The 13,372-nt window shown below is 42.1% G+C and overlaps 1 protein-coding gene across 3 annotated transcripts in view; it reads right to left on the reverse strand.

Annotated features, from left to right (window-relative positions):
• The window catches only part of CUL3 (cullin 3), a 108,206-nt gene extending 95,491 nt beyond the window's left edge, over positions 1-12,715 (reverse strand). For 2 of the 3 annotated variants that reach the window (XM_059703329.1, XM_059703328.1), the window contains exon 1: positions 12,227-12,714. In XM_059703329.1, the coding sequence (XP_059559312.1) occupies positions 12,227-12,292 (66 nt within the window). In that variant the 5' untranslated portion in view covers positions 12,293-12,714. Of the gene's footprint in view, positions 1-12,226 lie in introns of all 3 variants that reach the window. The other variant, XM_059703331.1, reaches the window with a different exon arrangement.
• Between the last annotated feature and the right edge of the window lie 657 nt (positions 12,716-13,372).

The following is a 13,372-nucleotide window of genomic DNA, read 5'->3' on the forward strand; positions in this document are numbered from 1 at the left end:
ATAATAAAACCCTAATAATATGCAAATTGACTGAATGGCGGAACAACCGGTTGCTATGAATAGCACTGACAACCAGGGGGCAGACACTAATGCAGGAGTTGCCCCCTGATGGTCAGTGTGTTTCCATAGGGGGAGCACCGCTCAGCCAGAAGCCAGGTTCACGGCTGGAGAGTGCAGCAGCGGTGGCGGGAGCCTCTCCTGCCTCTGTTGCAGGAAGCCGGTAAGGAGCAAGGGGTCCCAGAATGTGAGAGCCCCAGACTGCAAGAGGGATGTCTGCCGGCCAGCTTAGGCCCGATTCCCGGGGTGATAGGGCCTAAGCTGGCAGCAGACATCCCCCAAGGGGTCCCAGACTGTGAGAGGGCACAGGCCGGGCTGAGGGGCCCCTCCACTCCAGTGGACGAATCTCGTGCACTGGGCCTCTAGTGTTAAATACTTATTTTTGTTTGGTCTAGAAAATAAAAGCTCTCAATTAGAAATCAGGTTTCTAAGTCATGGTTCTTTCATAAGTTAACATTCTCTCTGGTCCTCTGTTTCCTCATCTAATAAATGAGATTAGAACAGATTTTCTCTAAAGTGCCTTATAGCTTTTAAAAACTAAAATATGAATACAAATAGCAGCAAATAAGTCACTTTATTTGACTAGTGATTAGAGTTCATCCAAAAATACACCTCTTTCTGTCTCATTTGCATATACAAGGAAAAGTGAAATATTTTAAAATAGCTGATCTGTGTGCTTCAAAATTCATTTTACTGCTCAATCAACTTCTTAGTATATTCTCAAAGACAAAAGTTAAAGATTATATTAAAATATTTACACAATAATTTTTAAAAATCACTTTTTTTCTGAACATATACTTACCAAGATAAATTCCTATTAACTGAAAAGAGTAAGTTAAGAAATGTGTACTATCAGCCAAAAAGAAAAGTGTTAACTGATAAATATGACAACTAATGTGTATTTCTGATAGGTTATGACCTTGACTAAAGTCAATACACACTAGGATCCATTTAAGCAATTTATGTACTCAAATTTTACTAAACATATACTTTTATTGATTCTGTTTTTATAACATTTACTCTTATGAGTAATGCATTTACCTTGAATCTAGTGAGGCCTAGGCTTGCAAAAACAAAAACAAAACAAACAAAAACTTCCAATGGCCGGAACTTAACTTTGATTTATTTTCATAACGAATAGTGAATTGTATAAGCTGCAGGACACCCCAAATCTGCCCCTGGGTAGTAATTTAAATGAAAACCTTAGAATTATTTTTCTAATGCATTCCCATTAAGAAGTTTTTTGGTTTTTTTTTCAGAATCTAGCAAATTCTTAACAGAATATAATTAGGCAGTATGGTGTAGTGGAAAGAACATGAATTTTTGAGTCAGACATGCCTGGGATCCGAATCACAGTTCTGCCCTTTGATAGATGTAAATGTATTTCACTGTGTCTCTGAGCCCCAGATAAATTTAAAACAGGAGTAGTAACATCTAAAGATTGTTGTGAGGATTTGAGGTAATTATAGTTCAAAGTACTTAAAACAGCCTAATACAAGGTAGACATTCAACAAATTGTAGTTACTAATCTTATAAAGAAACTTCTCATCAACACTAATAAAAGAGAAAAATGGTAATTGGCGTACGACGATACCCTTTTCATTGGCTAATCAGGGCTATATGCAAATTAACTGCCAACTATGATTGGCAGTTAACTGCCAACAAGATGGCGGCTAATTTGCATATGTAGGCACAATGCAGGGAGGCGAAAGGGAAAGCAGGAAGAAGCCCCCTGCCACTGACAGTGATCCGAAACCCAGGGGGGAGCTAAGAGCTGGGGGGCAGGGCAAAGGCGGCCCTGGGGCCGCCTTTGCCCTGCCCCCCAGCCATGATGGGAGAATCAGGCGCCTTTGCCGCCCTGGCCAGTGATAGCAGGAAGTAGGGGTGGAGCCAGTGATGGGAGCTGGACACGGTCGAAGCTGGCAGTCCCGGGAGCTAGGGGTCCCTTGCCTGGGCCTAAAGCGGAGCCCACGATCGCGGGGCCGCTGCAGCTGCGGGTCCCCGCTGCCTGGGCCGGACGCCTAAGCCAGAGGCGTTAGGCCAGGGCAGGGGCGGAGCCTGCAACCGCGGGGAGCTGGGGGTCCCCTGCCCAGGCCTGACACCTCTGCCGGAGGCCTCAGGCCTGGTCAAGGGGCAGATCCGGGGATTGGTGATCGGAGGGTGATGAGGGTCAACTCCTCTGGCTGAGGCATCAGGCTTGGGTGGGGTGTGGAGCCGGGGATTGGGGGGATATGATGGTCCCCTTGCCCAGGCCTGAAGCCTGGGTCAGAGGCGTCAGGCTTGGGCGGGGGGTGGAGCAAGCGATCAGAGGGAGATGGGGGTCCCCTGCCCAGGCATGATTCCTGGGCCAGAGGCCTCAGGCCTGGGCGGGGGCCAGAGCCAGTGATCGGGGGGAGATGGGGGTCCCCTGTCCAAGCCTGATACCTCTGGCGGAGGCGTCAGGCCTGGGCAAGGGGCCGATCAAGTGATCGGAGGGTGATGGGGGTCTACGCCTCTGGCTGAGGCATCAGGCCTGGGCAAGGGGCAGAGCCAGCAATCGGAGAGGTCTGGGGGTCCCCTTCCCAGGCCTGATGCCTGGGCCAGAGGCATCAGGCCTGGGCTGGGGGCAGAACCAGTGATGGGGGGAAATGAGGGTCCCCTGCCCAGGCCTGACACCTCTGTCAGAGGCGTCAGGCCTGGGCAAAGGGCCGATCCTGCGATTGGAGGGTGATGGGGGTCAACGCCTGAGGGCCTAGTACTATTAATAAATTGGAAAGGAAAAAGAATTTTTCATGATTACTTTCAAGAGGACAGGGCAAATAGAAGAGGCTAGGACTCAGTGATGGCGAACCTATGACACCCGTGCCAGCGGTGACACACGAACTCATTTTTTTGGTTGATTTTTCTTTGTTAAATGGCATTTAAATATAAAAAATAAATATAAAGAATATAAATCTTTGTTTTACTATGGTTGCAAATATCAAAAAATGTCTATATGTGACACGGCACCAGAGTTAAGTTAGGGTTTTTCAAAATGCTGACACGCCGAGCTCAAAAGGTTTGCCATCACTGGGCTAGGTGTTGCTCAGGTAAGGGCCGCTTTAGGTAAGAATGACTTACAATCAGTATGGTAAAGTATTCCTCTTAGCAAGGATGGCTTGCTTTTAGAGAAGTACTGTATCTCTAAAGGATATGTATTGTATTTTCTTAAAGTAGGTAAAGATAGCCCTTTTAAGTCTTTATTCTTTTGCTTAGCAGTACAACTGTATTTAAAGAGCAAATTTGGGAACATTCCTTTCTCAATGATTCCACGTACTAAATGAATGGAAGTCAAATTAATAAATTTTACTCAATTACATTTTTCAACTTTAAAACTAACTTAAGAAAAAGAAGTAATGCTTTCTAATAGTAAAAGCTCTGGATTAGGGGATTAGAGGCTCTGTTCTTAATTTCCTATTAACTTTGTCAATTTAGGCAAGTAGGACTCTCCTCAATTTTAAAAAGTCTGGATTAATGACTGATTATTTTAAAGCAATAAACAATTTATACTTATGGTAACATAGAAAATGCTCTAAATTACCAGAGAGGGAGATTTTTGAAGATGCTTCACTCTCCCTAGATCCTAGAGACCACATAAGAGTTTGAAATTAACTGTCCCACATGAAACACATTACTTTTAGTTGAAAATTCTGACTTTATAATTAGAAAAATTATTTTAAATGGCTTAGTGATGCCACCATTAGAAAGCACTTTCTGGCATTATTTCCTCTAATCCTCACAATTAATCTGTGAGAAAGATTGCTACAGCACCCATCTTAAAGATGAGAAAACAAATTGGCATTGCTGGGATACCATTGTGCTGCACTAACAAAGAAAATTGTGTTCCAATAAATGACACACAGAGTATTTGAAGGCTCTTGGCTATGAAGAAGATAGTATGGTAGTCACCAGGAATGGGAAAGCAAGAAAAGAAACATCTTCCTTCTCTGAGACCTGAGAGGAGTTGAGAATGAGTCAAGATACAGGATAAAGAATATAACTGAAAGGGAAGAAAGTTTAAAGAACTTAACACAAGTTAACATTAGTTTTCACAGTGAAGCAGTAAGTTTTTTGAAGAAGAGAGTTAAGAGAATTTTAAAAAAATAAATTTCTATTGATTTCAGAGAAGAAGGGAGAGGGGGAGAGAGAGAGAAACATCAATGATGACAGAGAATCATTGTTCGGCTGCCCCCGTGCACACCCACTACTGGGGATTGACCCTGCAACCTCGGCATATGGCCTGACTGGGAATCGAACCTATGGGTCTTGCAATTTTCCCCAGGAGTGCAAAATAGCCTAAAAACTATAAGCAGTAAAAGCAGACAAGTGGAATGATCCAAGATGCTTTTTGCTGATATTCCTGGCCTTGCTCTGAGGAGTAGCAGGACAGAAAGGGCAACTAGTAACAGGTATCACCACAGCTTGGGACAACAAAAGGAATCTTCCTGAGGTCTAAGAGGACATTAATGTGAGAAGGAAGCAAGCATGTAGAATAACTGAATAATCATAGCATGCCTTTTTTTTTTTTTTTATAATGCTTACTATGTGCCAGGCACTACTATAAGAGCTTTACATGAATTCACTCTATTCTTACAACAACCTTGCAAGGTAGGTACTATTGTTTTGCCTTTTAACAAAAGAGGAAACTGGCAGAGGTGTGGTGATTTGCTCAAGTTCTACATTTAATAAATGGAGGAGCTAGGATAGTATGCAACATTGGAGTTCAAGATTTCTAAAGTAGAATGACAAGCAATAAGACAGGGTGCAGATCACAAATACAGAAAAGGCCAGGTCTGTTTGATTATTATTTTATACCTAGTGCCTGACTCCTAGTGGGAACACACAATAAATGTATTTTATAAATGAATGACTATGCCCACATGCACTGAATCAAGTTAAGATTTAAACTAGAGCATGTCTTTTCAAGAAGGTATTAAAGTCTTCAATGACTGGATGAGCACAGGTAAGAAGTCAGGACATGGTCATAAGAAGCACTCAAAAGAATAGTTAACAAGGGCCTGAGCCACAAAAGAGGATGATGGAAATGGCAATAAATGGCACCTGGACCCGGTGATTCAAGGATTATAAAAAAACAGACACCTCAATTCAAGAAGGTAAACCCGTAACCTCAGGGCAAAGCCAGATCTCAGAGGAAAAGGCTAAGAATCCTAAGAACGGGCTGAGGATATGGAGGAGTGAAGTATCGGATCAGAATGTACAGGTGGACGGATTGGGAGGAAGGAGTCAAGGTAGAGAGAGCTAGTAAACAGAAAAAACTGGACCAGAGAGAGTCTTCTTCTGACACTTAATCCAAGGTTACTGTCAATGCATCATACTACCTTTACTTGCAAGTCATTATCATTTCAGGAGATTAGGCTGACTACCTGTTTGAGGAAAGTGCCATAGATCATTAATGACCTACTTATATCTTAAGGCTTCACTTACAGTTGCAGAGTTCAAACATTTCAGAGTACTACTTCCATTGACTTACCAAATTAACCAATTACTATAGTTTGGCTTAAATGACTAGTTTCTCATTTAATCAATCATTCAATAACCACCTACAGTGTTTCGAACACTATGCTAAGTGCTCTGTGGCTCCAAAGGGTGTCTGGTATAAGCTTTGGGCAGGGATCACAACCTGGTTCATAACTGAAACCAAAAAAGTGTGGGGAAAGGGAAGAAAATGGGAAGGAAATAAGAAAAAGTGTATTTTTAGATAAAAAGTTAATGTACATATTAGGATATACACACTAAATGAATGTTTACTCCTTCAATAAAGTTACATACTTACTCCAACTCCAATAATTATGTGAGACTCATTATTGGAACTTCTCTTTTGAATCTATCCCTCAAGGGCCTGTAGCATTCATTCTTTTGAAGTCCCAGTGGTGCCAAACCTATATCCTTTGAGACTAATTTTCTTAGTGTCATTCATAAATCGACTCTGTAGGTTTTTCAAAATGTAAGCTCTAAAAACTGTACCTCTCAACAGAAACTTTGCAGGCGAGAAGGGAATGGCAAGAAATATTCAAAGTGATGAATACCAAGAACCTATAACCAAGATTACTTTATCCAGCAAATCTATCATTCAGAACGGGAAGGTCAGATAAAGAGCTTCACAGATAAGGAAAAGCTAAAGGAGTTCATCACCACCAAACCAGTATTATAAGAAATGCTGAAAGGTATCCTTTAAGAAGAGGAAGAAGAAAAAAAAGGTAAAGATACAAATTATGAACAACAAATATGCATCTATCAACAAGTGAATCTAAGAATCAAGTGAATAAATAATCTGGTGATCATAATAGAATCAGGGACATAGAAAGGGAATGGACTGACTATTCTTGGGGGGGGAAGGAGTGTGGAAGATGCGGAAAGAGACTGGACAAAAATCGTGCACCCATGGATGAGGACAGTGGGTGGGGAGTGAGGGCGGAGGGTGGGGTGGGAGCTGGGAGGAGGGGAGTTATGGGGGGGGGGGGGAAGAGGAACAAATGTAATAATCTGAACAATAAAGATTTAATTAAAAAAAATTAAATAAAATTAAAAAAAAATAAAAATAAAAAAATAAAAACTGTACCAAAAAATGACAGCATCACTAAAATAAGTGTATAGTATTCACATATAACCACTTGCAAAAATATTATCAATTTTAGTATTTACATTGTGGCCTAATCATGGCTACATGTTGATATAGCAATAGGTGCTGTTCTAATGCTTTATTTTCTTTACTCACAACAACCCTGTAAGGTAGGTACTACTAGTATTTGCATGTTACAGAAGGCTAGAAGTGGTTAAATAACTTGTTAAAAATAACACAGCTAGGAAGAAGTGAAGCTGACATTCAAACCCTGGCAGTCCAGAGCCCTCACTCATATGCTCAGTCTCTTTACTTTTTAGACATATTCCTAATACATATGTTGACTATTCTAATGTAAAACTAAGTGAAAATTCCCTACAAACTATCCACAGTTTTATTCTTACAAGTAGTTGATGAAATGCAAATTAAAGTACTATTTTTTTTTTTACCTATGACATTAAAGATATATGTTGACTAAGACACTAATACAGAGAAGTTAAAATGACACAACCTTGAGAGGTATAATTAATTCTTAAGAGCCTCACTTTAGAGTCAAACCGGCTGGGTTAGAATCCTAGTTCTGCCACTTACAAGTATAGGGACTTTAAGCAAATTACTTAACCTCTCAAGCCCTCATAAATATAACAAATGAGAATAGTAGTATTCTATAGAGTTGTGCATTTTAAATGAGCTTATATATGCAAAGCACAGAGAACAGTGCATGGCACATGATAACGTTCACAAAGTGTTAGCCATTATAACTACCTTTCTGTCAATTTGGTAATAGATATCAATGATCGTTAGCCCAGTACTTCAATAATTATAAATGAGCTCAAATATTTTTGTGCTGTCACAGCTGCATTATTTATAATAGAGAAAATGTGGGTTCACTAGAATTAATCAAAATACTTGGCAAAGGAAATGATTAAGCAAATGAAGGTACCATAGAGTATTACACAGCCATCAAAAATTATGTGTTCAATATATTTAACATTAAAATACATGTACAGTAAGATACTATATTTTTAAAGGCAATATATAAAATGATATTGTACCTCACTTTTACTGTGTGCTCACATGTGTATTCCAGATTAAAAGAAAACACATCAAAATATTACTGTCCTGTTTATTTCTAAGTGGTAGGGTTACAGGTAATTTTTATATCCTTATTTATAAACAGATATTTATTAAGTTTTCTATTATGAATATACATCACTTTTATAATTAGAAAAGCTACTGAAAAGAATTCTTTGCTTTGACAGATGTTTGAACAGTTTTCACAATATACTGATAGACACTAACTGTAACTCATATTTCATCCCAGTGACTTGTTCTTACTAATAACACCTTTACTTTTCCGTTGACTTTACAATGGATAAACAAGAATTATTCTCGAAGTTGCAATATTTAAAACTATAAATTGTCCCGAAACCTTTATAAAAATCAAACAAAATTGTAAATATCAAGATGATCTTGAATGAAAATTACCTCTAAGGTCTCCCAATTTATAATACAAAGGAAAGGCATACTATTTTTTTCTAGTCCTAATTATATAGTCTTCCTAAATTAGAGAAATGCTGTTTTTCAATTTAATGAATAAATGATGTGCAAACAAATAAAGCTTTCTCTATTTTGTTTGAATGAATCAACCTTGTGACTTATGTGTTATTTAAAAGACCAAATTCTCACATTATATTCTATACTACCAAAAATAGTTTCAAATTTAATATTGATACTAATGATTTTCCAGGTTCCTCTGAACTGCCATCTAGGAAGATAATGCAAAATAAACACGATATAGGTACCTATTTTATGCTTTTATTTTTCAACTTCTAACAGCTACAACACAGGGGGCTGTCCTAAAAAACTAAAAAGGAAGAATCAGTGTAAGTATAAGCAACGCTTTAATAAATATCCTACACCTTACTCCAGGATTTCTCTATAAGAAAATACTAAAGAATGAAAAACAAACTTACAATTAATTCCCTACCCTGTGTAATTTGCAAGACTATTATTCAGCTTTCCTGTATGTATGTCCTGGTAGCTATAAGCAACAATTACTTTCCCTAAGGAAGAGAAACCTATTATCAAGATCAAAGCTGTTTCCCCAAATCTGGCAAATATGTAGCTGGAAAAACAAAAACATTAACAGTACCCATTAGTCATTAAGTTCTTGTGACCTTAAATACGTAAAAAATAATTTTAAAACTTAATCTCTTACTAATGTCAGTCACTTAATGGGTTCCATCTAATGGTAACCTCCACATCATTCCCTGTCCGCCACACAGGTAGAGCTCTGGTAATCTCATCTAGAATTATGGAGTGGACATCACAATCAGTGATTCTTTATCATGATTAGCATGCTTTATAAACTAGTAACTGAACCCATTTCCAGATCATATCTAAAGGCAATCACTTTCAAAATGTGTCTTAACTCTGAAGGCTAAGCCAATTAAGGCAAATCAGAAGAGAGGCTAGCACTTCCATTCAAATATATCCCCTTCAATCCAATCAATCTTTCCGAGCTCTTGTGGACAAAACCCTGGACAGTACAGATGGTGAGGAATGGCTTTTCAGAGATAAGGACAAAAGGTTCATCTGACAGTAACTAATCCTACATAGTGGAACAAAAGCTCAGGGTTGGGACACATGGCAACATCAAGGGAAGAAGAGTAGAAACTCCTTGGGGCAGCATTCTCTGGTCCAAATCCACTCCGTTTTCAGGAGTTTGGCAACTTACAGCCTCCTTCCTTAAAATAGTTTTGTGGCCCTTGCTGTTACTTTGGATACCCAAAAAACAGAAAGATGTTAAATGATGTATGTACTTTGTACACTGCAGGAAAGCTTAAAAACTGGAACAAACTTTTCCTCCATCAACAATGTATAAAGACAGAAAGTTGCTTATTGTTTTCCACCTTAAAAAGAACCAATTTCTCTTGAAATCTTATGAAAAGGTATACTTAAAATGTAAATTGTGCCTAAAACTGGTATGGTGTAACTTCTATTCTTGTGAACAATGATAAAAATACACTTAAAATATGCATTCACAACACTAATAATACCTGATTCTACTGATGGGATTGTGTCTGGAATAGGCTTACATGACTATAAAATATAAGTTCATTTATCACTCTATTCTGCAATACAAACAAAACAATCCCCAAACATTTTTATATGTTTTGCACATCAATTTTATAAAATGGAATCTGAAATGAACACTTCAGACCTTTGGCTAAACTATAATTTCCCTTAAATTATAGTAACTATATATCCAAATGGTAAAATACAGTATTTGTATGTACATATGTACACACATAAACATTATTTTTTCTTTATGGAACACTATGTATTTTCTACTTCTGGCTACCAATTTATGCAGACTACAGTTAAGCAAAAGGTCACTAACCTGAAATAAAAGAAAAATTTTGAAGGTCTATAAATACTCATTTACCAATGTGAAATACCATACCACTGAGGCATCTCTCTCTCCTTATTGAAGGCTCAAGGACCTATGACTTAAAAATTTATATATCAAAAAACTATAATTGCTTTTTTCACTGGCAACTGCGTATGATGTTACTAGTTATAAAATAATAAAATATACTTTTAAAAATTAGCAAATATTAACTACTGAATATCAAACACTAGTCACAAACTTCATTAAAGGATTTTAGAAAAACTTAGAGGGGCAACAAGTCGAGACAGAAACGGTCCAAATTAGCTCGTAACCATATGCTACTTAAAATTATTCCCTAAAACAGTGCCTGGCACATGGTACTCAGTACTTGTTGAATGAACGAAGGAATGGGAGAACAGGTAGGAACAAGCTAAGATACTGAGTTGAAAATACATAGATAAAGGTAGAACCAGCTAATCAGAACATTAGCAGAAGTAGATGTCAAATGTGAGCTATTCCACATTTTAGTAATAATCTGAAATAGAACTCACACTCCAAGAATAGCAAACTTTTCCTAGAAAACTTGTTGCATAAACTTATTTAAAAAACTAAATAATTCTAAATTCTGCTAAAAAGGTCAGAACTGATTAAGTAGGAAAACTAACATTACCAACAAATCATAACACTGTTTCCTTACATGGGAAAACATGCTAGTGAACTTCATTAGTGCTCTTTTGTCGGCATTTCTTACTTTGTAGTTTCTCACATTTACTTAGAAAAAACTTCAAAATTACAAAATCTCTTCAAAACATTTAATTCTCCTGCGTATATCCCACCTTGTTTACATAAAGCAGGAAGTCTCTACACATCGACATTACTGTTTATGTTATTACACTTTCATAGTCTGCATCAGATATATTGTTTCAAATTTTAAGAATTCAGAAAGGTCAAGTTCCTTGGGCGAATTTCTTACTTAAATCCGACAACTCTATTATTAATAAAGTCTTTCCTCACTGCAAACTACACTTTAGAAAAACCATGCTTTAAGAAGCGAGTACACACCTCCTCCCTTTTCCTCCTCACAGGATTATGGGTCTATGATTCTATGAAAGGAAAAGCAAGATCGTTCTCTAGTCTTAGATCAATTACTAGTCTTTCTTGACATAGAGGTGTTACTGTAGCGACATGAGCAAGTGTGTCCAGTTTCTCTTACGCCAGTACAGTTTAAGGGCTGGCCACTGACTCTCTGAATCAGGTATGACATCCAAAGTTAAACACTGTATACTCCACACCGCAAGCCTAAGATTCAAAGTAATACTAGAAAAGTTTCTAAACAGAATACATATGCAGTCACTAACACCTATAGAGTAAAGCAACCCAGGGTGATGATTATTCATTCTTTCGGGGCTTCCCGGTCTGAGAAATAGAGAACCGACTGCCCAATTTGTTCCCGCCTGCTTCTCCTGACCCTCCTATGGGTGGGTGTGTGTGTGTGTGGGGGGGCAATTTCTGCACAAGAGAGTTTGTCAAGTGCTTTGAAAGCCTGTGGACCAAAGATGCTACAAATACATCTGATATTACTACTATGTTTCTATTGGGCATTCCGTGGAACCACTGTCACCGCGTTGAGGACAGGTTGATGGCATAACGCTTCCTGAGGAGGGGGAGAGCGAGGACAGTCCCCCTCATCCTCCTCAAGGTTTGGCTGGCCGTCATTGAGACTGCCGGTTGTTGTGTGAAACCAGAGAGACCACACGTGAAAAGTTACACACGGGCCCCATTCAAGGAGGACTTGGACAGTCCCCATGCCCGTGGGTGTGTGGGTCCCGGGCACCGAGCGGGGAGAGGAGAACTAGCTGTTGGGCCTACACCCCAATGATGTGGGGAGGTGCTGGGACCGGCAAAGGGGCCCCGGCCACAGCCGACGCCCGCGGGGCGGCTGGAGGCGCCGCTACGGGTGGGGGCGCGTCGCCGGAACGGCCCGGGAGGGCGGCAGTGCCAGTGCCGGGGCCCCGCGCAGCCCCGTTGCCGGGAAGGCTCGCGCCCCGCGGCCGGCGGCGTGGGGGAGGGGAGGCCGGGCCTGCGGCCTGTTGGGGGAGTTCAGCCCGGGCCTCGCGTGCGGCTCTCGGCCCGGCCCCCGGCCCAGGGGTCCCGGGTGCCCAGTAGAGACTCACCGGAAAGGCCCGGATCCGCATCTTGGTGTCCTTCCGGCTGCCCGTGCCTTTGCTCAGATTCGACATGGTGCTCGTACCCTCCCCGGCGGCGGCTGTGGGTCGCACTCCGAGGCGCCGGTGTCACATTTAAGGCGGGCGGGCAGGCGAGGGGCGACGCTGGGGGCGGCGGCGCGGCCCCCGGGCTGGGCTGGGGAGCTGGCCGGCCCCTGGGCGGCCGCGGCGGGGGCGGCAGCGACTCGGGCTCCGGCGGCTGGGGCTCAGCTGGGGGGCTGCGCTGACGCGGCTGCTCCGCGGGGTCCCCCTCACGCCCGGCTCAGCTCCCTTTATCGCGCTCCTCCGCGATGGCGGCGGCGGCGGCGACGGACAAACATCTCACTGCGCAAGCCGAACGTCCTCCTCCTTCTCCTCCTCCGCCTCAGCGAGACGAGATCCGGCCCAGAGGGTGGAGGGGGGAGGAGGGAGGGAGGAGAGCCGGAGAGTGGAGAGATTGGGGGGAGGGAGGTGGGAGGACAGATGGAGGCGGACGGCCGCCGCGGGGGGACGCTCAGATCTCGCGAGAAGAGGGCTAGCGCGCGCGATCCCGGGCGAGGCGGGGCGAAGCCCGGGGGGCGGGTGGGCCACGGGAGGAGGGGAGCCGGGGGTTGGGGAAGTGGGCGGGACCAGCGGGGCGGGGAGGTGGGAAAGGGGCGGGGCTGAGTGCGAGAGGAGTAAGTTGTTTTTTCGATAGGGGGGAGTCGGAGCCCGGTTCTGGGCGGAGGTAGTTGCTGATTGGTGGAGCGTGGAGGGCCCTGGTCACGTGGACCTAGTGGGCGGAGGAAGTTTGGAAGCCTCAGTTGACCGTAGTGGGCTGGGTCCTGCTGGGCTGGCGTAGGGCGGGGGCTGTGGCCCGGGTTAGGGCGGGAGGAGAGTCTCTGGGAGGAGCGTGGGTGCAAGGTGGATAGCTACGTCCTAGAACTGGTTCCTATGTTTTTCTAGGGCATGTGGACTAGGGATGGGTTCTTGAGCAGAAGCCAGAAAGTTAAGAGTTTGTGCAGGAGTCACCTGAAGGGTCAGAAGTTAGGGTCCGGAATGCTTAATAAGATATTCAGATGGGATGTGCACACGCCAACTCCAGGACTGAGGGGTGGAGAGACTAATCCACAAAAT

This window comes from Myotis daubentonii, chromosome 7 (assembly GCF_963259705.1).
Source record: "Myotis daubentonii chromosome 7, mMyoDau2.1, whole genome shotgun sequence".
Taxonomy (NCBI): Eukaryota; Metazoa; Chordata; class Mammalia; order Chiroptera; family Vespertilionidae; genus Myotis; species Myotis daubentonii.